The sequence below is a fragment of the Leptonotus elevatus genome, chromosome 6 (genome assembly GCF_054856555.1).
Source record: "Leptonotus elevatus isolate MCC_2025b chromosome 6, RoL_Lele_1.0, whole genome shotgun sequence".
Taxonomy (NCBI): Eukaryota; Metazoa; Chordata; class Actinopteri; order Syngnathiformes; family Syngnathidae; genus Leptonotus; species Leptonotus elevatus.
In genome coordinates this window covers 15,354,464-15,379,093 of record NC_141244.1, presented here as the reverse complement: position 1 = coordinate 15,379,093, position 24,630 = coordinate 15,354,464, and the positions used below count along the sequence as shown (strand labels likewise).

At 39.1% G+C, this 24,630-nt stretch overlaps 2 protein-coding genes across 3 annotated transcripts; both read right to left on the bottom strand.

The window, feature by feature from the left end:
- Positions 1-1,244: 1,244 nt before the first annotated feature.
- On the bottom strand, positions 1,245-15,567 carry colq (collagen-like tail subunit (single strand of homotrimer) of asymmetric acetylcholinesterase). Of its 2 annotated transcripts, none has more exons than XM_086078533.1 (17): positions 14,911-15,567; positions 14,211-14,320; positions 13,859-13,945; positions 9,875-9,919; positions 9,669-9,695; positions 8,898-8,969; positions 8,650-8,712; positions 8,154-8,180; positions 8,028-8,072; positions 7,915-7,950; positions 7,743-7,823; positions 6,947-7,043; positions 6,530-6,666; positions 4,649-4,768; positions 4,397-4,538; positions 3,342-3,444; positions 1,245-3,257 (listed from the first exon to the last, which is right to left on the bottom strand). In XM_086078533.1, the coding sequence occupies exons 1-17, from the start codon at positions 15,017-15,019 to the stop codon at positions 3,188-3,190; spliced, it is 1,371 nt and encodes a 456-aa protein (XP_085934659.1). In that variant the 5' UTR covers positions 15,020-15,567; the 3' UTR covers positions 1,245-3,187. The 2 variants fall into 2 exon arrangements, with proteins under 2 accessions (XP_085934659.1, XP_085934660.1); XM_086078534.1 differs by having other exon boundaries at positions 4,397-4,523.
- A 123-nt stretch (positions 15,568-15,690) lies between these two features.
- Positions 15,691-24,341, bottom strand: hacl1 (2-hydroxyacyl-CoA lyase 1). Its single transcript, XM_086078532.1, has 17 exons — positions 24,176-24,341; positions 23,557-23,661; positions 23,448-23,488; positions 23,289-23,369; positions 23,059-23,131; positions 22,909-22,986; positions 22,523-22,617; positions 22,331-22,443; positions 22,130-22,265; positions 21,657-21,762; positions 20,920-21,003; positions 20,715-20,816; positions 19,145-19,299; positions 18,725-18,883; positions 18,547-18,654; positions 18,255-18,441; positions 15,691-17,099 (listed from the first exon to the last, which is right to left on the bottom strand). Exons 1-17 carry the CDS (start codon positions 24,224-24,226, stop codon positions 17,067-17,069), a joined length of 1,707 nt encoding a protein of 568 aa, XP_085934658.1. The 5' UTR covers positions 24,227-24,341; the 3' UTR covers positions 15,691-17,066.
- Between the last annotated feature and the right edge of the window lie 289 nt (positions 24,342-24,630).

Below are 24,630 nucleotides of genomic sequence, written 5' to 3'. Positions count from 1 at the left end.
ACCCGCTACACTGACAAAGTGAGTCACACACACGCACACAAAAAAAAAGCCCATAATGATGACATTAGCAAGTGCATGCGGACAAAGCATGGTAACAGTCTCGTTTGTACGTTTTACAAGGAGTGAGGAGATGTCTCCTTTGGCAACGGTAGCTTATGGACAGAGGAAGCTTATGTCGACTCATTTGTTTCTTTTGTGTGACTGTAAGACACAAATACTGGATAAACGAGGTAATAGAGTAAATACAGTAAGGACCATAGAACAGCTTCTTTGCCTATTTAGCAGCTACGGCCTATTCCAGCCTCGGCTGTGCGCCGAGTTTAAGGACATAACAGTTTCAAGCCTTCACATATAGGAGTATAGTACAGTAATCCCCCACTATATCACAGGTTTTTTTTTGTGTTGCGATGCGTTTACAAAGAGTGTTTAAATATGTTTCAGTGTAATTACAGAATGTGGGAGGGGTCTTTTAAACCGGAAGTCAACACAAACATTTTCTTTACAATAATATGGTCTATGCAGCCATAATAGTCGAAACACAGCATTTTGATTAACATTGCGTTTGTCCAATAGGAATTAAGCAGGAAGATCAACCATGTTTTTATCCAGTTCAGGGGGCGGCCATTTTGCCACTTGCTGTTGACGGAAAAAGGGCATCATAGTTGGTCAGTGAGCAACTATGATGTCATTTTTCAGTGGTGGATTTTGCTGCGGAATTTATATTCCATAAACACAATATTAACCAGCATGTTTACACTATTAGATCCACTATTTTGGGTTGACTTCCCCTTCAAGGCTTAACTCATTCACTGCCATTGACGGCTATAAACGTCAAAAATTCATTTGAACTATTTCGATTAATGTAACTTTTTTTTTCCCACTTTTGTTAACAAGAGTATGAAAAGCTAGAATTTATTTTTATCGTACATCAGCATCATCATAAACAGATGTTGTCATTAATCATGAGTTAATTAGTGAAGTCATGCGATTAATTAAACTAAATTAAATTAAATTGATTAAACATTTTAATCGCCTGACAAGGTGATTATTACAAATTAGGGGCGTCAGGCGATAATTTTTTTTCCCGTAATTAATAGCATGACTTCAATAGTTAACTCACAATAAATCACAAATTTTATATATGTTCCAAATGTACAATAAAAAAAATCTAGGTTTTCATACTCTTGTTAACAAAAGTAGAAAAAATATGTTAAACTAAAATAAATAGTTAAAAAAAAAAAAAATTAACGTTTATAACACGTCCATGGCAGCCATTAAAAAAAACAAAAACTTTTTTGTCATATTTGGTAAAACTGTAAATCTGACCTGACATCAGTACATAATAAAAAAACATCTGTGCAAAAAAAAAAACCTCTCTGGCTCAATCTTGTGCCGCTAATTTGATTTTGAAGAAGCTACAAAAACAAAACAAAGCAAGCAATCAAAGACACCCCGCAGCCTCGCTCGGACCGGTTACCTTGTTACCCCAGAAAAGCACCTTATTTGTGATGACGTGTTGTTATAACATTCATGTTTTTGGTATGAAGTTTTATTTTTGCGAAGCCGCAATGAGTGTGCTTGAGAGTGCATGACAAATGATTGGCATCTCATCAGGACGCCCTCTGTCTCTGATTGGTTGTTTTCCTCAGGCGTGGCGGGTTCTTGCAAATCAAATTAGTGGCACGGGGATGGGGCCGTAGATTTTTTTTTTTCCCCACAGATCATTTTAATCATCTATTATTATCAGATCAGACTGGCAGTTTTAACAAATAAGACGAAGAGGTGTCAAAATCAAGATCTGGGGGCCAGTTTCGGCCCACCACATTATTTTATGTGGTCCATGAAGGCTAATCATGTTCTGTTTCCACTAATTGTTTTCCCTTTATTAATTTTTTTACAATCTTATTTTTTTATTACGCTCTTCAGAATTTCAGAACTTAATATACATCAATTTGTTGTGTATACAATAAGTGGTAATATGAGTTTATTATACATTTATATGGGTTCACAGTCATGATGGCCCTCCGATGGGAAACATAATAACGATGTGGTTTGTGACAAAAATGACTTTGACACCCTTTGAAGTGGTGATTTGTTTTTGTTTTTAAATTGCAAATTAAATGAATGAAGGCGTTCTTCCAGTTTATTTCCAACCACTGTGTGCAAAAAAACAAAACAAGTGTTTTTTACACTTGTGTCAACCTGTTGCCATTCATTCAACAAAAATTGCTTTTAAGTCAATTTGCACCATTTTTGTTTGGTGGTCTGCCGTGACATTTTTCTACTTTAAAATATGTGCCATGGCTCAATAAAGATAGCGAAAATGCCCCCCCCCCCCCAATATTTTGATGATATATTTTCTATACATTTTATTCTTGCAATTGTTTTTTTGTACTGACATGTTTGGCTCCCAAAACGAACAGGTGATCACGAGACACGGTGGTCTTTTTTTTTTCTCTTTCCTGTGTGCCTCTACCACCCAAAACGGATGCTTGTGAGAGTTTTATGCCACCTGCTTGTCCCTGAGAGTTGTTCTTGGACATGTGACCAAATGTGTGTAGCAAAGCACCACCTGTGTCGCTCGCCCATGCGGTGTCTAACAGTCTGGTTGGAATAACGTACTGATTGGACTTCCCCGCGTATGTTAATGTGAGGTTAAGAGTACAAAGTGGAAACCAGTAAGAGGTCAAGTGATTACATGCTTGATGAAGGCCAGCCTCATGCGAATGCTGCTGCACCCGGCACAATACCTGAGGCCTCGGCCCAGCTCTGGAGCTCTACTGTTTTTTTTTTGTTTTTGTTTTCTTCCGATAATGACGGGGTAAAGATTATGACGCCCCCTGGCAGAGTCTCTCAGCACGGCCGTCTGGCACGCATCTGTTGCCCTCACAGGCGGATTTGTGTCCATTGAGGCGTGACGAGGAAGCCGGGCTTAAAATCCGGCTGGTTAAGACGGAGCGCAGCTGTCTTGCTGTTTCCGTGTGGGTGAAAAGTTTCCCCTCCGCATAAATAGCGACGCTCCGAGGGATTCAATGCGGCGGCAGCAGCACGCGGGAGTTATCTACAGTATTCAGTTCTTCTGCTGCGTCTTCCTTCCCTCTCTTTGTTCTTTTGTTTGGCATGAAAAGTATATTCCGAGTTTGTGTCCCACGTAAAAAGGATCCGGACGCAAGGTCCAGCTTTGCGCTCAGGTGAAGTACTTGCAGTTTGTGGAATCGATGGCGCAGTTGGGCGTGCACTTCAGGTGACCGTATGACCTGCGAATAATAGAGGACACTCCCATAAGAACGTGCAGGAGGAGTTTTTTTGCGTTTTGTTGTCGCGCAGTGAGCCACGCTTACCCCGGCAGGTATGAATGACACGTCTGGTAGCCGAAATCTTTCCCGTCACATTCCTCAGCGCCCTCACGGCGATATCCATCACCGCAGAACGCGTGTTTACACTCTGGAGAAAGGACAGCATGAAGTTGCAGATTCGCTTCACTGTATTCAGTGATACCGTCTACGTCAGTGGTTCTTAACCCGGGTTCAAACGAACCCCCGGGGCAAAAAAAGAAAGAGATCGGACGAATATGTGCAATATGGATTCACGTGTATAACGGAACGTATGGTGTTCCACAGGGTTCAATTGTGGGGCCTCTGTTTTTTTTCCTTGTATCTGCTGCTTCTGGGTTCTTAAGAAAGCAGTGGTGGTTCGAGTTCATTTTAAATGCCTGCTACAACTAAAGGTACATTTGTTTGGACAAAAAAAAAAGTTATAATCAAAAACATTAGAAATAGGGCTGGGTATCGATTCTAATTTCCTCAATCGATTTGATTTGGATTCACAAGAGTTCAATTAGATTTTTCCTGATTCGATTCTACTCACTTCACTTCAATCCAATATTGACCTCAATTCTAAAATATCAAGGACATGATAAAAACTCTACAAACATTAAATTTTGCAGAGGCAGTAATTGGTTAAATCATTTAGTTTATTAATGAAAGTAACATGTATTATAATCAATTAAGTGTTAACCAAACAGCATGGATGAGAAGATTTTTTTTTTTTTTATAATCCTGATTCAATAATCGTAAACATAAATTAAAAAGATTCTGAATTGTCTTAAAATGCTATAAGTCAGGCCTTTGATTAATGTAAGAAAATACTTTAAAAAACATGTGAACGGTAAATTTCAAGAAAGCAGTAAAATTCTATTTGCTTATGAATTTATGGGAAAAATATTAAAATAATCGATTCATGGTAACAGGCTCAAAAAGGAAAATCAATATCGATTATTCGATTTTTTTTAAACCGAGCCCTGATTAGAAATAAATAAACATATAGACCTTATATTTCCTTGCATTTTTACTTCCTCCAAGTCCCCGCATACTTCCATGTATTAAAGCCAACTTACTGACGCAGGCGTCAGTGACGACTTTGTTCCGGTCGTCGCATTCCTCGCCGCCTTCGCGCTGCACGATGCCGTCGCCGCAGTAACCGTCGTCATCAGGCGGGTTCTCCATCGACTGGAACGCTGTCATCTGGAATGGGAAAGTCTTTTACAGAGTTTAAGAGACTTGAGCGACAAATGGAAAAGACGCTGGTGGAATATTATTTGACAAAAAATGAAAGCTTGATCGTGGAGATGTTGGAGCAGGAGCGATACCTGAACTGGAAACCAGCCGTCGGTGTCTTTGAAATAGAGAGACCTCTGATCTTTGCGGAATGCAAAAGCGTTCTCGGTCTGAAGACGCTCCAGCTCCTCCTCGTTGCTCACCACAAAGATCTGAATGGAAAAGGCATGTGGAGAGAACTATATATAACAATGGAAAATTTATATCTGTATGGTAATTTTTTAAAATTGTAATTAACTCGTTCACTGCCATCGACGGCTATAGACGTCAAAAATTCATTTGAACTATTTCTATTAGTTTCACATTATTCCCACTTTTGTTAACAAGGGTATGACTACCTAGAATTTTTTTTATTGTATTAGAACAGATATAAAATTTATGATTAATCGTGAGTTAACTAGTGCAGTCATGCGATTAATTACGATTAAAAAAAATTATCGCCTAATGCCCCTAATTTTTTTATAATCTTTTCTTTAAAAAAATTAAAGAAAATAATTAAATTAGGGGCATCAGGTGATTAAAATTTGTAATCGTAATTAATCGCATGGCTTCACTACTTAACTCAAGGTTAATCACAAATTTTATATCTGTTCTAAATGTACCAAAAAAAAAATCTAGGCTTTCATACTCTTGTTAACAAAAATGGGAAAAAAAATCATTTAATTCAGTTCAGTTTTGACGTCTATTGCTGTCAATGAATGAGTTAATTGCATGACTTCAATAGTTATCTAACGATTAATCGCACATTTTATATCTGTTATAAGTTTTCAAAGATGTTAAACTAATAAAAATATGGCTGCATCTTTTAGTCATTGATACAGTAATTTCATAATAATCGATAAAATTGAGTTAAAATGAAGAAGATGTACTCTACTTTACAAAACAAGTGTGATATTGATTTGTGTTGAGGTCATTTTCTGCCACTAGATGGCATCATTGTATTTGTAAGACATGGGTGACAGCTCAGTGCATTTTTCTTTTCATATTAAGGGCTGTCTAATCTTTCACGAAGTAACTTGTGAAATTCTTCTGCACATTTCTAAAATTGTAAAATACAACTTCTCCACAAATATATGCATTATTATTATTAAATTCATTACTGCTAAATTTTAACGTGGATGCGCCTGCTGCGTTGCGACTGGAATTTCCCCAATACAGGCTTTCCAAGTAAGGGGCGGCCATTAATCGCACGTCACAAAAATTAGAGGCGTTAAAGGAATGTTAAATTAACTCAAAATTACGCACTAATTTTGACACCCCTACTGTATATTGTTTCCTACATAGTAAACAATGTCACTGCCAACATTCATTCAATTGTGATATCTTGACTAGCAAAACAATCTCATGGCAAAACGTGGTTTAAAAAAACATTTACTTCAAAAGCTCTTCGTATGTGAAATTATGGAATAGAAGAAAATATTAATATTCATAGAAAAGTAGCATATTACTGTAACACTTTCTGCTCTGAATTAGCGATGAAGATAAACATTTTGCAGGGATATTTATAGGAAAAATTATTAATATGGCACAATTTATTTAACCATGTTAAAAAAAAAACCTCATTGTGACTTACAATCTCTTTTGCAAGACAAACAATCAGTGGTGGGGATATACACATGAAGTCCACAGACACATTTAAGTCGGTAGGTATCAGTTACTTTTCAGCACAAGAACCTTTTTTAAAATATGCCATCTTGCACGTGTCTGCGAAATTACCAACACCTGGTCTAACCTGCCTCTGCGCAGATTTAGGCCGCACTCTACGCCACATTTGCGTCTGTGACAAAAACAGAACTCCTATCACAATCAATTGATATACAAATCAATTATCATGCCCATTCCAAATGTAGTTTTTAAGCACTACACCAAAAAAAAAAAATGTCTTTAGTGCAAAATAAATATTTTCCCCTCACCGCAGGTACTTTGAGATTTTGTGGCTTCCCTCTGGAGTGATAATCTTCTAATAGAGACCCGCTGAGAGAGCTGCAGCTACACTGTCCAGGCTGCCCGGGTGGCCCGCGGGCACCTTTGGTTCCAACCATGTGAAGTCCTGAACACAACGACAGAAGATTTGTGAATTATCTAACGAATACAGAATGTGAACAAGAAATGTGACAGAAGCCTCTTCCAGCCCCGTGACGTCATGACGCAAGCATTTTGCCTCACCTCAGGAGATTAGATTTCTCCTCACTAAATAAACGCTTACGCCAGAGTCTTTGCTGCCTTCTGCTGACCGGGCGCCTGGCTGCACCCAGTGCCACAGCGGAGAGCAGGCCAGAGTCCGACGCATTGTGTCACTTTGCACCGGCATGCAAAATCAAAGCCGTCACCTGTTACAGGAGGACCGGGAGGACCAGGATGTCCGGGAGATCCCTGTGGACCCGCAGGTCCCCTTGGACCGCCACTGCCAGAGTCTCCTTTCCCTCCCTGCAACACGAGCCCAAAATACTAAACATGCTTCACAGCGCTAATAACTCTTTTAGCATTGGTGCTAATCAGGGTTATTATACTTTTGGAATTTATCGTTTTTATGTCGTTTCGAGTTTTGTTTTTTTTAATGTAGTTTTAATTAGTTTTTAGGGCGGCTCTGTTAGTTTTGATTAGTTTTATAAACGTAAAATATAGTTTCAGTCAGTTTTTGTTTAAAAACATTTTTTTTCATTTATTTTTTTTATTTTGTTAAAAAATAAATAATAATTTTAATTTTACTTATTTCGTTAGTTTTCACTAACTAAAATAACCTTACTGCTAATGTGATTGTGTGATAATTGCGTATTACTTACTTCTGCTTTGCACTGGCAACTTTGTGGCAGTCAAAAAACAATTTATTTCGCTTTTTTGAGAAAGTTTTAATTGCTGCCATGTTGCACTATTGCGCTTATATTTCTATCACATAAAATTCACAGTAGCTTTGAGCTCTGCAAAAAAATTTGTTTTACTTTTCTAATGTTAAGTCTTCATTCTTACTACTCCTTTTACATTTCTAAACATGTTTGTTCAATTTAAATGACTAATTATGTTGTTGAATAGGTACAACATCAAAATAAATTTTCTTATATGCCGTTTTACATTTATAATTTTGAAATTATACTATAATATATATTTTTTTATTGCTAGCCACATCACCTGTTTTCCTCTCTTGCCTGGTCGACCAGTAGGTCCTCTGTTTCCTGAAACGCCGGGTTCTCCTTTTGGACCCATTTCACCCTGTTCCAATAATAAAAAAAATTATTAATTAATTAATTAATAATTTGCATTAAAAAAAACAAAAAAGTTGTCTGGAAAATATGGAGCTCACTTTCTGTCCCAGCATTCCAGGGAAACCCATTGCTCCCTGAAAATATGAGAGTACAACATAAAACTCTCCGCATCAAATGTGTCCGAATACGTCAATGCCGGTTATGTACCCACTTTGTCACCTTTGGAGCCTCTCTCACCATGTTCCCCTCGTGAACCCTGATGAAGCAAACATACTGTAGGTGAGTCCATCCTAAAACCCTTCCACTGTCATTCATCATAATGGCGGGGCTCACGTACCTTTTCGCCTTTATACCCAGGTAAACCCTGAAATACAAAAAAAAAAGTATTACTATGTGCATGTTGAGAATTGTAAATATTAACTCATTCACTGCCATTGGCGGCTATTGACGTCAAAAATTCGTTTGAACTATTTCTATTAGTTTAACTTTTTTTTCCACTTTTGCTAACAAGAGTATGAAAACCTAGAATTTTTTTTATTGTACATTTAGAACAGATATAAAATGTATGATTAATCGAGGAGTTAACTATTGAATTCAAAATTAGCGGTGTCGGGCAATTAAAATCGTAATTAATTGCATGACTTCAAGAGTTAACTCACGATTAATCACAAATGTTATATCTGTTCTAAATGTACAATAAAAAAAATCTAGGTTTTCATACTCTTGTTAACAAAAGTGGAAAAAAAAGTTAAACTAATAGAAATAGTTCAAATTAATTTTTGACGTTTATAACCGTCAATGGCAGTGAATGAGTTAATGTATGGACCACTTACCCTGGGTCCAATTGATCCTCTCCCACCAGGTAAACCCATTAGGCCGGGATCACCTTTCTCTCCCTGGCCATAGTAAAATAATAATAGGGAAAAAAATGGCTTGATTTAAATAAATAGGGCATACATTGCTGAATTGATGATTAATTTCCCCATAACTGATCACATAAATTGCTATATTGGAGAAATATATTGAATTTCTTCCTGTCATCAGCATACAATATCTACATAAAGAGATCTGACTTACTCACTTTGGGCCCACTTGGTCCTGGCCATCCAACTGGTCCCTGTTTTCCAGGAAGACCAGAGGGACCAGTCCGGCCCTGATGGAGGGGGAAGGACATGATTTTTAACAAACCAACATCTTATCAAGCCTGTTCTGCTTATAAACCGGGACATTTATGAGGAGTAAAAGCTAATAATTCAACCTGTGAGATGAAATACAAGTAAAATAAAACGTCAGCGCTAGTAAGTATTTGCTGCAAAGGCTGTCAGTCTGCTTGCAACAGTATTTATCCGACATGTGCAGGAGTACACGCAGGGGAGGACTGACTTTAACGAGCACTGTCACTTTGCCCTATTTAATTAAATGATAGCCTGTGTATAGAACAGGAGCCGGTGCTTGTGGGAAATAAAATGATTTATGACCTGGCTCCGAGCACTAAGCTAAATTGCACTGCAGTGCTGCAAATGCTGCTCGCTCAGACCACCCGCCATTGAATCTCTCCCACTGGCCCACAGAAAGCCATCGGTGGGAATTTTACTCCCACCAAACACCTGCCGCACACACGTGCCCTTCACTTGGTGTCATGTGACAGCGGTCCGGAATGCCTTTGAGTGGTCGACTTTGCGGTCCCCCGTACGTGAGCTCAGCATCTTTTGCAATCGTTCGTCCCTTGCATGTGCGCTGTCTCCTGTCAAGGTTGCGCTTGCTCACAAAGCGTCCAACTGACATTGAATCTCATTTTTTTTGTGCAAATCCATTTAGCGCAGAATAACTGGTGATTAATGGAGACGCTCACCTTTTGTCCAGGTCTTCCGATTTCTCCCTGACAACAGGATGCGAAGGAGGGACAAGGACAGACGCCGTTAATGCATTTCCAAACTAGCATCTGTCAGCATCTTGGGCTGCAGGCCAAGACAAATTGAGCTCACAAAAATAATGAGCAGATCTGATCATGTATCTTGAGTGGTATGATATGAATGTCATTGAGAAAAATGTATTTACCTTTTCTCCCTTGGATCCTGCAATACCTGGTAATCCCAGTGGACCCTGTAAAACATTAAATACAAAACTGTCAAACGAAACGGTAATCCTCCTCTATTTGCTGCAAAGAGCAAAAAAAAAAAACGTTGACGCCTCCCCCAAAAAAATCTTTATAATAAATACAATCTGAAATGTGATGTTAAAAAAAGTTTAAAATCATTTCAAACTCAATTTACATTTTTTAAATATAAAGCTGTTCATTATTTCTTCATTTTTTCACAAGCTCCCCTAAAGTTCTCTAGTTACACCCAGGGTGTGAGGTGTATGTTATTTAGACAATATGACAAAATTTGTGATATTTTTGGTCAAGACCGATACTGATTATTAGTAAAAAAATAAAAAATTAAAGAAAATTAAAATGTACTTTTTCGTTTTATTTTAAACATACACAACTTTGTTTAAAAAAAATATAACAAAAATTGCAGAGAGCTTCCAGGGTCACCAGCATGCGTTAAGTTAATTAAAAACTAAGCAATAGTTCCCTAAAGTTTTCTATTGTAAATAAAGTTTTCCAAAACGTCAACATAATTCCTTAATTTTAATTTTTTTTATTTTATTTAAAAAATAAAAAGTGTAGGGAGTTTCCAGTGTCAGCATTATTTTATATAAAGTGGAAATTTAAATAAATCCATGAATGAAAAGTTCCCTGTATTTCACTGAGCAACAAATGTATGCGACTGTAACTAATTTGTTTTTTTTTGTCAGAGTTTGTAAAAGGTTCCAAATAGTGGCGTGCACTAATGTTAATTTCGTCAACAAAAACATTTTCGTCAACACACATTTTTCACCGGACTAAAACTAGACTAGACTAGACTAAAACCTTCATTAATAAACAATAACTAGGACTAAATCAGTATGTATGACGAGACGAAAATGTACTTCACTTAATAAAAAGTGGACTAAAATCTATGGACATTTTAGTTCATGAACAAAAACGAGACAAAAATTATGTGATTTTGTAAAATCTTGTCTCTGCTAATCTGTCATGTGACACACCCCCTTTCAAATCTGCAGCTAGCTAGCTAGCGAGTGCAACATGCACAAACAACAATAATGTTAAACCGACCGCTAACTAATGCTAGCTAACTTACTTGCTCGTAGCATGGAGCCATTGTAGCCACTCTAATTGTGTGTCAAGTTGTTTTGCATCACAAAAAAAAAGGTTTTTTTTATATGAAATAGTTTTAGATCTGAAATGTTCAACATAATCTTATGGCGAGAAAAAATACAGGGGTTAAATGATTGTCCGGAATAAAACTAGACTAAAACGTTGACAGTTTTTGTTGACTAAAACTCGACGAATAAAAGTAAATGTTTACTTGGACTAAAATAAAGACTAATATGCTAGATTTATAGTCGACTAAAAATGGACTAATTAAAAACGGGATGAGGTTGACTAAGTATGATAAAAACTAACAAGCGTGATTGAAACTGGACTAAAACTGAGACAAAATAAAAAAATGGCGGATAACTTCCAAAAGGTCTTTGCAGACAGTGAAAAACTGAATATGTTTGAAATGTCTTTGAGACAACGAATTCTGATGAAAACCTTAAATTCGCTACATTCGCAAGCATTCACCGCTCAGTGAGATACCAGCTTTATCGGCCTTCAGATTCGTAAAAAGGCTGATTGCCAATATTTGTCAAAATGGCAAATATCGGCACCGATAATCGGCCTGGCTGCTAATTGGTTTATCCCTAGACAAAATATCCCTACTCTCCCCAGTGTAAAAAGTCTGCATGTGGAAATGCGAGCAGCAATTTTAATTAAGGGTTGAGTGGCAACTATTGACTGAAAACGTGTCTGCTGCAGCCCTGATGCTGCTGCTGCGGCAGCCCAGGGTGGTCAACCGCAGCAAAACATTTAATAATTAATGAATCATGTCAGGAGAATTAGGAGAAAAATCGGTCTTAATAAGCGTCCGTTACCCATGTGGTCACATGACCACGCCCTTAGGTTGGTAATCCCCAGAATGTACGCAAGCCAGTCTGCCTTTCCAGGCAGACAACTCTTCATCGAGTTTCAAAAAATGACATGAGGTGCACTGCGGGCCACCAGTGGAAAAAGGCTATTTATGTCTGTGGCTAAATGCAGAGCGTTAATGGGCTGCTGTGTTCCATGCATGAGAGAGTCCCCCTCCTGTCTCCTCTGCAGGATTTCTCAAATTGGAGACCTCAATAATATATCACATGTTCTATCCTAAACCTTGTTTTAAATCATATTTGGCAAAATTTGGAAAAATCTCCCAAAATTTTTTTTTTTTTTAAGAATTAAAAAAATACCCAGATCATAAAAGTGTTGAAAAAGAAGTTCAGTCAACCTTACCTTTGACACAAAATGCACCTTGCATTTTCCATTACACGGCAATTTACAATTTAGACCAGCTAAAAGCAGGTCTAAGTTGTGGCGTAGCTGATCAAATCGCAGGCAGACAGATTCTGAGCTCTGGGGACGTGTTTGATGGATGTCATCATATTTCATTCATAACTATAGCGTGCGTCAATCGTTGTGAATCACTGAAGAAATCAATTCATCATCGTCACACACGGACATACAATTGGAGGTGGAAGACGGTTTCCAAGTGCCCATTCCAAAGCGGCCAACTTTACATCATCCGCAAATGGAGATCTTGCAGTTCCTTTTAAATGTACTTTCCCAGCACCTTTCCTGCACTCATTTAAAAGGGAATGAGTGGAAACAAGTGTGTTCCCTCCCACAACGGCGCACAACGATGCAAACGCCCCTCTCTACCTGCGCCTATCTACAAAAATACCAAAAGGAAGAAAACTCCACCCATGCACACAGTTAAAACTGTGCTAGACTTGCACTGGGCACAAAAACAGAGCCCATGATTCCCTCGGGTGTGCGCGGGAAATTATTCCAGCTACATTTAATTGGTTCAAAAATTATTTATCTACTACCAATAATGTATCATTGTTAACCATCTATATCAGTAACATAGTGACAGGCATTAGGCACATAATGGACATTTTGTGGCTATTTCAGACATTTTTTCTGCCTTTATGCTATCAATTAGCTGACATGGCAATTTTCTCAACATTTTATTGTAATTAAAATGTTCTGCCTTTTGTTTTTTGGGACATTTTATAGTTACTTTTTGAATGTTTTTTTTCTGCCTTTAATTTAATAAAAACTTTTTTTTTAATTCTCTGACATTTTTGGGCGATTTCATGGACATTTTATGGTCATTTTTTGCTTTTCCTCTTCTTTTTTGGACATTTTATGGTTACTTTTTGGACATTTTTAGGCAAGTTTAAAAACTTTCATCTAACTTCCGTCTTTTTTTCCCTGACAACTTAAAAATTCGGACTTGGACATCTTTTTAATATTTAATTATCTTTTTTTATATGTAAAGAATATTTTATCTGAAAAATAAAAATAAATATAAAAAAATATATATTAATTAACTTGGCTATAGACGTACAAAAATTCATTTGAACAATTTCTATTAGTTTAACATTTTTTTTCCACTTTTGTTAACAAGAGTATGAAAACCGAGATTTTTTTTTATTGTACATTTAGAACAGATATAAAATTTGTGATTAATCGTGAGTTAACTATTGAAGTCATGCAACTAATTACAATTTTTAAAAAAGAATCACCTGACGCCCCTAATTTTTAATAATCTTTTCTTTTTTTTTCTTGAAAAAAAAAGATTATTAAAAAATGTCTAGGTTTTCATACTCTTGTTAACAAAAGTGGGGAAAAAATTTTAACTAATGGAAATAGTTCAAATGAAATGTTTACATTTATAGACGTCAATGGCAGTGAATGCGTTAATACTCATTTTTTGGAGAGATCCACAGGGAGTCACTGGAGAACTACATGTGGGCTCCAGAGTCATTGAGTCTTCAAAGTCTCAGTAAAAACGTGCCGTCTTTGTCAGGTCTTAATACAAAATGTGGCATTTTGCAAGCTCTTACCTGAGGTCCAGCGGGGCCAATGGGTCCGGGAGGGCCACGGGCACAGGAGGAACCTTTACCTTCAGATGGAGACTCTGACTCACTATCCTGATGGAAGAAAATTCCAAAATAATCTGTATTCAAATCAGCATATTTTACACGTTTAACTGATGCTCCTGCAACGATAATGATCCAAAGCATACCACAACATGTCCCATCTACTGTCTGTATGCATGTATCTATGTATCTACCCATCTCTATTACTCGGAGGTTAAAAGAAAGCATGTGTGTGACACCGATTGGACATCATCCAAGGACACAACATACGTCGGATATTCCACAAAAGGACGGCGGTCACATGACTTGGACTCACATGAGTGTGGCGGCGCCAAAGTGAAGGAGGTGGAGGGAAGAGCGGGGGTGGAGGCGGACTCCCTAAACAGCATGGGTTCAACCTCCTCGGCTGCTCCTGGGGAGTGAGCGCTGTGCAAAGGGAGGAAGACGTTGAGGAGATGTCACATAAATTGAGGTGGGGATTCATGGGCAACATCTGGTGGCAATCCCGAAGAGGGTCAACCCCAAACAGTTAGCACGCAGGAAACAGGTGCAAACTATCAAATGGTGACACCCGTTCAACAGTTCCTCGTGCAGACATGAGGTACCGCTGCATCGGCTATTTTTAGAGGCATTTCCAGTCCACCTCATGGGCAACAACAACATGACGACAAGAGTAGTTTACAAGACCACGTAATTAGGTACACACTAACACGCACAATTAATAAGATCCAAAACATGTATATAATAAACAAGAAACCTTTACAAAGATAATAACGCTCAGTTTTGTTTGACATTGATGACTTAATTTACATAATTTTCAGCATAAAAGATTCGATGAATATCTTTGTTGACAGTCGATGAAAAATGAGCCTTATGTTTGTCAAGGCAGGTCTGGAATTCAATGTATTTTTTTTCTTTACATCGCATCTTCATTCTCTCCATGCTGATGCTCCGCGGCCCCTTCAACACCTGTGCATGCACATATACAGAGAAACACATAACGGCATCAGGCTTACCTGCTGGGAATGAACTAAAGCTGTCCAGGAACGACGACTGGGCCAAGCCATAGTAAAAGCACAGAGCCAGATAGAGTCCATGTGCGAGAGGAGTCATGCTGCCGCTCATAGTTGGCCGACTTTATTGATGAAGCAAAAGCAGCCCTCGCTTACTCTCTGCCTTCCTATCTGCGGTTCACCTCCCCATTCTCCCTCTCCTCTCCGCTCTGCTGTCTTTACGCCCTCGCGAGGGGGGCATGTCCACCAATGCCCATTAAACCTTTCCTCCGCATCCGTGTGCGCTAAAATTACAGGAGGCGGCCTGCCAGCTGCTTATGGGTGCCAATATTAGATCTCTACTACTGCAGGGGGTGCCTTTGTTGTTTCCACTCCCCTCACAAGGGGGGACTGACTCGCTCACAGTTTGCCTTACTACAAGATCTTATGTGCATTAGCACATACTTTCACATTTTATCGTGATGGCTGTGAGGCTATTTTGATTGCTGTTTTTTTTTTTTTCCTTAGCCAGCCCCTGAGCAATTGTATCCATTTACTCCAGGACACATTGGTTGTATTGCCTGTACTGTTCTACAAAATAAATTGTCCACTTTTCCACTGGGGATCTTTAGAGGAATGTGAGAGCAGTAAATAATTCTGGGAATAGATTCCCTCTCTTAATATAAAACCATTCCATGCTTTCTATAGTATAGAGCAGTGGTTCTCAACCTTTTTTCAGTGATGTAAACCATGTGAAATATGCCCCCTAACAAGTGGGGGGAAAAAGTGAAAAAAACAGAGCACCATCGTTGCCTGATTTATTCAACTTTGGAAATTCATTTGTACAGTGGTCTCTCGAACTATTTGGAAATCAAGACTAAAATAAAAAACTTGAAAAAAATAATAATAATTAACTAAGTTACAAATAGAGATTTGTGCACATAAAAATCATTATCGCTATTAAGTGTCCTCCATTGGGAACATAGTAAATATCTGTTCTAAAAAAAAAAAGTAATTAAATTGAAATCAAATTTTCAATGGCATATGACAGTTTGGGCCAAACCATTCTGGTTTGAGGAGACTGAATATATATATATTGAGCCTACTGAATATAAATGGTATTTTATTAACTTAGATTTTGCTGAAATATTTACATAATTATAATATTTATTTTTTAAATCTTGTGTACTCTCTGGAGTGCCTTCACATACCCCCAGGGGTACACGTACCCCCATTTGAGAACTACTGATATAAAGTATGTGTGGAAGGAAATAAATGATTGGAAGACAAAAAAGAGATTTCAATGCAAGTGATGGAACTGCAATCATATAAATTAAGATATATTTATAATCGATCATTTTTACATAAAAAAATAATAAAAGTATACAATACATACTTTTTGCATTAGTATAAATGTACATCTTTAAATTACCCAATTTTTCAGTTAATACAAGGCACCACCTTTATCATTAGTACAGTTGTTCTGTTCAAGGCAGACATTTTGACAAGATAATGCATTAGAATTGTCCAAATATGAGCATATGTCATTATACATAGTGCTTAGTAAATGTATTAGCCTGCTTATTTTGCCTCATGGGGAAAAAAATGTATAATAAAAATGTAATTTCTTTAGTTGCTTGTTAAATATCGCAATATTCAACACCCAAATCACATTGTTTTTCCAATATTAATTAATTAATTGAGAGCAGTCTCAAATTTGGGTATAAAAAAAGTGAAGTGCATTTTAAATTCTTCATTCCTGATCAAAATGGTAAAACACAGCTCACTAAAACGTTTGATTCGCACTTTCTAATGTTGGACGGTCTCTTATGTTTAGAACAGGCGGTATACTACATTTGTTAAGCACTGCATATATTGATGATATTGATGACATTACATTCAGATGAATAATATTTCATTCTCATGCCACACCAAGGGCTCTAAATTGTTTTAAGTAATTCAAAATCAACCATATTTGCAGAAATGATATGAGCATGTATTAGCCAATTGATACTGATGTAGTGAAGTTACACAAACAAAAGCTAGCACTCAATCCTTGGCAGTCATTGAGAACACCCCCCCTCCCTTTTCCTACATAAAAATATTTAAAACCTTCGTTAAGAAACAATCATGTTTTAAGTTTCTAGTGGTTGTAATAGCAAAAAAGTTTCACTTTCCTTCTATAAGTTGGAACGGGTCAGCCAAGGGAACTCCTGCAAATACAGAAAAACAACCATAAGTTTTTTTTTCTAAAACTAGAGTTGAAATTTGTAAGTTATTCATTGTTGGCTGGGATTCTGACTAACAAACTGCCAGGCATCCATCGTCAAATAAAAAGAAGGTCACAACCATGGAGCTTAGTGCCTCAATGGAACCTTCCATCACCTGAATGTATCTATGCCACCACGCACGGAGGGTTGCGTAGATACATTCAACATAAACACAGAGGGCCCCGCTTTCTAATTATAAGGGACCAGAAATAGAGGGGTCAAGTTGATGCGAGGTTGAGGGATTGTGAGTGGAAAGGAGCAGCTCCACAGTGCACTTGTGGACTGGAAGGATTAGCGCTCAGGGACACATTGCAGTCAAATAAACACTGAGCTGCTTATTGGTTTTTAATAATCACCAGCTGGAATGCTGCTGATTTTAATTCCCACTAGCTTCAGAGTTGTAGCCTTTGTTTATATTATTTCCTGTTGCTTAGCCATTTCTTTCACCTGTTCTCATCTTCAGGTGACAGCCAATCAGCTCGTAAATGGTTAAAATTGCTTCTGAGGGCGAAACTAGTAAAAGGTAAATAAACCCTGTTTGTATTTTTTTTTTTAATAGAGACTGAGCCAATCAGCTCTTTGTGTGCCATTGTGTCCACTCCTCCTAACCCATCATTATTACCTTTACAACAAAGGTAACACTGTTTGTTTTTAAGTAAATATATAATAGGAATGAGACCAATTCAGTAAAATTGGATTCCCCTGGTTGGTTGGAAATGACTGGTTGTGCTTTCAATACATTGCACAACAATGCCACTTCATTCACTATATGGTTACATTAAATTAATTGTCAAACGAGCAGGACCTGAATAAAAAATGTCAACATTGGCCAACAAGAACTAGCAACTTAAGGTATTTTTTTGTGCACATTGAATGGGTTGGGAGATGGGCCAAAGAAAGTGCAATACTTCCTCCTGGAGGACATAAGTGGAATGGCAACTTATTCGACTCCATCCTTCAACTTATTACAAATCTTTTTTATGTGTGTGTCTTCAGATGATTACATGTCCGTCAAATCCTAGCGGATCTACATAATGTTTATGTAGGCTATTAAGAATCTCGAACCTCATAGCTGTTCACCGAGCAGGGCTTGTGTACCTGTTGCTTTCTGCCTGAGGAAGGGTCGATGAGCACGTTGAGAAGACTTGGCCTCTCCCAGTCACTCAAGCTGAGCTGCAAGGCGTTACACAGCTCCTCCACCGTCCTCACCAAGAACCCACGCCCGCCAAATGCTGTCATCACCTGGTCGTAGCGCGCCTCAGGCAGGAGGCTCACAGGAGGCGCTCTGATTATTTAAGGGTACAGATAAGGATGAATAATATAAAAAACACACACATCACAGCAAACAACATTTGATTTGACACAATGTAGACAATGATTTTTGTCTCACATGCTGGCCAAATCCCCCATTTTTGCCATTTCTTTCCACGTCTCAGGGTCCAATCCGCTGTATATACCGTTGTTATTCACAACAATCACGACTATCGGTAGGCTATACCTGTTAAAAAAATTAATAAAAAAGGGTTACAAATGATATATAGCATCAGAAAGACAGTAAAGCTGCTTACCTGCACATGGTTTCCACCTCCATGCCGGAAAAGCCAAAGGCGCTGTCGCCTTCCACGCAGACAATCCTTTGACCTTTATTCTCGCTCCTCTGCACAGCAGCTGCAGCAATAGCAAAACCAAGACCCACTCCCATTGTTCCGAAAGTGCCGGCATCCAACCTAAAGGTCATCAGGAATAACCACAACAGACTAAATAAGTTTGGGCTAATACTTGATCCACTGTAAAATGTGACATTATTAATTCGATCACTTTGCAACCTCATTATTGATTTATTTCGAGTGCTTTAAACTACTGTGGATAAATTCATTGCATGATTTAACATACTTGACCAATAAAGAGAATTCTCATCCTGATCATGTCCATAAGTCATTTCACGCCATTCCAACAACAAGGCTTCCTTTAGATGAAGCTCTGCTTGCCTGTGTCGAGGTAAGTAGTTATTCAACATAGTGCGTCCAATGTCCATGGTGTTGGCGCCCTCGCTGACTACGATGCAGTCATGTGGCAGCAGCTGTGCGATGTGGTGAAACACCGTGTAGTAGTTCATGGGTATTGTTGACGGAAGAGCGAGCGCCTGTGGAGAATCGGAAGGACAACAAAACTTGCTTCAAATTAATTAGAAAATAAACGTGTGGTTCTTGTACGTTACTTTCTTTCAAAAAAAACATGCTCGTTAGGTTAGGTTCCAATTTGAATATTCTGATAAAAATGACATCATTTTATCTTGTTCGATCGATTGGCTCAGTATGAACATGATTCATTAAGATGACTAACAATCTGGGGGTCGGGGGTTGGGGGGCTGCCGGTTGGTCGGGGTGGGGGGCGGCTTTGTTGGGGGGGGGGCGGTGGTGGGGGTTGCGGGGTGGGGGGTGCTGGGGGTGGGGGGTGTCTGGGGGATTGGGGGCATGGGGGCGGCTGGGGCTGGGTTGGGGTGGGTGGCGGGGGTGGATGGGGGGCGGGGGGCTGTGGGGGGGGCGGGGGTTGGGGGCCGGTGGGGTGCCTGGTGGGCCTGCAGTGCCCCGTCCTGCTGCGTTGGGCGGGGGGCGCGGGCCGTGTTGGGGCGGGGGGCGCTCCTGCTCCTGGGTTTGCTCTCCGGCCGGTGGCCCTGGTGGGGCCCGGGGGTCGTCCTTTGGCGCTGCCGCGGCCTGGGGGGCCCTGAGGTGTTGCGCTTGCTCTGTTCCGGCGGGGGTCGACGGCTCCCCTCTTTGGTGGAGATTTTCATGCATGCCAGATCCACCACACCAGCATCTACCGAAACTCAGACACAATCTGTTTCCTCCTCAGGTTATTGAATCGGTGGAGGCTGGTGTCTCGGATCTCACGCGGCTTCGTCTGTCCTTCCTTCCTTTTCTCGGTCTCTCCGTTGGTCTCTTGAGGCCTCCCTGATTTTATGTTTTTTGGATTTGTTGGGGTCTGGATGTTTCTTGGGCTGGGGAGGAGTTCTGGTGGGGGGTGTCTGGTCTGTGCTGGATTTCACCTTCCTTGGTTTTCTTCGGTCCCCTCGGGTCTCCTGGTGTTCGATTTAGGTGAACGGTATGAGATTTTTTTTTTCTAATAGGTTTTCTGGTGAGCTAACAAACACACGCACGCACGCACGCACGCACGCACGCACGCACGCACGCACACATACTCACCCACACACACAAAAAAAAAAAAAATGTATGTATGTATGTATGTATATATGTATATATGTATGTATATATGTGTATATATATATATATATATATATTTAAAAAAAAAAAAAAAAAAGAGCAATGATGATGACATTTCCGAATGAACAATACTGAGCTCTTAAAAAAAAAAAAAAAAAAAAAAAAGATGACTAACAATAATAACGATTAGCTTCTTTTTTTTTTTGTCTATCATGTTTTGGAAAAGATCTCTGGCAACCAGTCCAGGTTTGCTTGTGAGGTGAAAAGCAAGCCTGTTTTTATGTGAAGAACGTTGATTACTTTTTTTTTTTTAGTTCAAGAAATGGTCAAAACTCACATTTGACATTTTTGCATTATTGGCCATTTTCTCCCTTAGGTTGCTCCACCATTCTGTGTCAGAAGGATACTTCCAGCCATCTTTAATAAGACACTCTCGCAACTGAAGGAGAAAGGAAAATAATACTTGACAAAAATATACAAGCTGTTCTTTTGGCGTCTAATATCAATGAATCGCTTAGATGATAGTTTTGAGTGTTATGCACCTGATGGACGACTGCGTTGATATCTCCCAGGAGAGCAACGGCAGGCTTCACATTGTTTCCCATCTCCTCAGGACAAAGGTCAACCTGCACACAGGACACAGTATGACAACAGTAACCATAGAGCCATTAAATACACTACAAGGTGAATATTCCTTCATTTCTCACCTAGACATTTGTGGGTGTGACAATTAAAGCTAGTATGCCTTGAAATTAAATATGCATTATCACATCACATTTTTTTAAATACAGTTAAGCATTGTTGAATAAAACATAAGAAAAATACACTCAAAGGTAAGTCAACCTTAACCGTTTCTTGACATTAAATGTTATATGTGACCTCACTAGTCTAAACATGACATTCTGATTAATATTACATTTGTGGAAAATTAGTTATGCAGCAAAATTCTGCCATTTTTATCCAGCTCAGGGACGGCCATTTTGCCACTGTCAACTGAAGATGGCATCACAGTTGCTCAGGGCTCAGGCAACGACCAATCACAGCTCACCTGTTTTCTGAAGCTGAGCTGTGATTGGTTGTTACCTGAGACCTGAGAAACTGTGATGTAATTTTTACTCGACAGCAAGTGCCAAAATGACTGCCTTCTGATATTGATTTTTTTTTTTTAACTACTGGATTTAGCTGCTCATATTCCACTAGCGCAATATTAACCAAAACACCGTATTTAGACTAGTGGGGCAGGATAGAACTTATTGTTGTTAAAACTTAAATTACCAACCTGGATGATCTTGACATTTGGATCAAATCTAGGCGGCAGACCAAAATGGAGGATCCAGTTGAGACGGGCTCCAAGAAGAAGAACAACATCTGTCTGGAGAAGAGCTCTTCATTTCCACCCGTTTGATTTGAGTTGAGAAAAGATAGCAAACAAAAACAAATTATTTATTCACCTTCAGAATATTGTTTTCATTTTTAGTATATGAATGAGTTCAACAAATTTAAAACATGTACTGTAAGAACATACACCAAAAATGGTGGCACAAATATCTGTCTATCTTATGAGCGATATCCCTTATTAGGATTGGGTGAATATTTACTGTGACTGACCCCAGCATACTGGCTTCAAGAATTCTTTTTGTTGAAGGAAATTGACAGAGATTACAATGAAAACAATTTGACTTTATTAATCTGAAACGCTAATCCCAGCAGAATTGAAGTAATTGCTGTGGAAGGTATTTTTGTGTTTTCTACCTTGAGCGTGCAGCCGCCACACACTTGGGGTGATCATCAGGCAGCACCCCCTTCCCCATGGGGGTTGGAAGGAACGGCAATTGGCTCAATTCCACAAAGTCCCTCAGGGCGGCTTCTGCTCGACCGTAGGCTGCACCTGTGGGTCAAAACCAGGAAATAGAGGATCTCTTATTAAGGCAGAAAGCAGGTACTTTATGTTACCTTTGCCAATGATGACCAAAGGTCTTTTAGCTGATTTCAAGACAGCGATGGCCTCCGTCACTGCATCATGGTCGGCCAGACAAACGGGAGGGGGAAGACAACATTGGACAAATCTGCCGGAGTGACACAGTAAGTTGAATGGGGAAATGCTGTGTTTAGCATCGGATAACAGACAAGAGCAATATGACAAACCTGACTTTGCTCCGGTCCACTTTGGCATTCACCATATCCCCTGCAATGTCCACATAACAAGCGCCTGGACGCCCATAGATGCTTGTGCGAACAGCCTTTGTAAAGCCCAAAAATATCAATAGTCGCATTTCAAGACTTGGGGATTCACCTATTCACAGACTTTCTATTTATGTTTTTTGTGCTCAAGTGCCATTTTGTGTTAGGCTCGTTTAGCGATTGTAAACCTTTTTGAGGAGGCATTAATTACCCACAGATATTTTGCTATTCGAGCCACGGCTCTGTCCACTGATCGCGGGGGAACAACGTACTATTATCAAATGACTGGAAAGTCTGTTCACCTCTGTTCAATATCAATTTAAGACGCTCAAATAAAGATGATGGGTCACCTTCTCAATCACGGAAGGGATGGCTTCCAGACTGCTGGGCCTTGCAGAGAATTTGCTATACAGTCGACATGCTTCCACCTAAAAAAAACCCCAAAGAATTCAAGCAGAGGCAAACACCTTTAGCTATATGCTCATCTACATGTTTATTACCTGCGGAAACTCTTGAAAGGCCCCTGCTGTCTCTTGGCTTCTATCTGATGATCCCCCAATAACAACCACTGGCCTGCATGTGAGAAAACAAAATACATTTCAAAATGCTACTTCGCAATGTACAGAGAACCCCTGCCATTTAGTGACACACAAATTAAATTTGTGGCAGTTTGGTTCCTATTTGAGGGGCATTGCTGACAGACTTTTTTTTTTCTTTTTCTTTTTCATACCAGCAGTTCATGTTAGAGTTGGCCATTCCGCCCAGAGCATGAATAAGTCCAGGTCCTGACACCACCAGACAGGCACCTGGTCTAGGTGGAGAGAACTATCCGGAATCAAGCTGACACACTAGTGGCATTTATATTTACATTTAACATCACAAGTCTTACCTCCCGGTGAGGTATCCAACAGCAGATGCAGCATAACAGGCCTAATATGTAAGATTGGATCAAACACAAGAACTCATAGAAACGGAGCAGAATATTTAGAGCAGTTTACCGCTTGTTCATTGCGCATGCCAATGTATTTGATCCCTGCAGCTTGAGCAGCCATGGCTACTTCCATGACAGGAATACCGACAATCCCAAACATGTATTCCACTTTCTGTAAAGACATTTGTACATATATTAAGAAACTTTAAGATTACTAACAGGGTCATATCTATCCAGTGTAACATATTAACAGAGATCCTGAGCGGAGTAGGGAATGTTGTTCTCTGCCCTTGGGATATCTACTTTCTTCTACTGTGTTAATTTCAAAAGTCCAACTTGGAGTTCAACCAAAATTGTTTTCATCGTCTTTATTTTCTAACCATCACCATGCAAATGTATCCACTGCAAAATATTTTTCTTTGGCTTTGTGTGTGTGCACTTTGAGCCTGAAATATGTCTCGACTAAAAAAAAGCTGGAAATGTCCACCGTCCGCGCTTATACTGCACTAACTTGCACTATAACTCTAGCTTGACATAGTCAACTTTGACACGCATATATATCTCCATACGCATAGTCCCAACAAAAAGTTTGCTTAAAACAAACATTGATCGTTACAAATGAGAGAAATGTGAGAACTAACAGTTATATCATTAAGGGTACGTTACCACAATTGTTTTCAACTAACCTGATTCATAAGAGACTCAGCAATGAGCTCAGCTCCTGTCACTTCATCCATGGTTGTCCAGAAACCAAAACCTCCACCAAATGTTCAGTGTAATCTTTATCGCCCAACAAGTGACAGTCAAACCTACGAACTATGCAACTCTGTGCTTACTAGTGTGGTCATAACAGGTTACAATGTCTATTTTACTAACTTCCGGGTTTTTAGCCAATGAGACGAGTTTTTAGCTGTTTACGTCATTGGCAACGCCGAAGAGCGCATTCGACAACACTCGAAAATAAATCCACGTGGAATACTCAATTCAGAAATTCGAGTAAGGCGTGGCTTTTCCTTTTTTTCCCATTAAAAATAGAAAAAAAAACATATATACCGAACGCAGATGGCATGTAAACTAAAATGACTGACATTTGTACTGTATATCTTCATTGTCAATAGAAACAAATCAACACACGTTTAGA

Excerpts from the sequence above, each read along its gene's own strand:
- colq (XM_086078533.1), bottom strand. The coding sequence starts at position 15,019 with ATGAGCGGCAGCATGACTCCTCTCGCACATGGACTCTATCTGGCTCTG. Across the intron at positions 4,539-4,648 it reads ACGGCTGGTTTCCAGTTCAG|ACTTTCCCATTCCAGATGAC; the intron begins GTATCGCTCCTG and ends ACTCTGTAAAAG. Across the intron at positions 3,445-4,396 it reads CGTCACTGACGCCTGCGTCA|AGTGTAAACACGCGTTCTGC; the intron begins GTAAGTTGGCTT and ends TCCTTTCTCCAG.
- hacl1 (XM_086078532.1), bottom strand. The coding sequence starts at position 24,226 with ATGGATGAAGTGACAGGAGCTGAGCTCATTGCTGAGTCTCTTATGAAT. Across the intron at positions 22,987-23,058 it reads CCTTTCAAGAGTTTCCGCAG|GTGGAAGCATGTCGACTGTA; the intron begins GTAATAAACATG and ends GGTTTTTTTTAG. Across the intron at positions 21,763-22,129 it reads GTGGCGGCTGCACGCTCAAG|AGCTCTTCTCCAGACAGATG; the intron begins GTAGAAAACACA and ends GTGGAAATGAAG.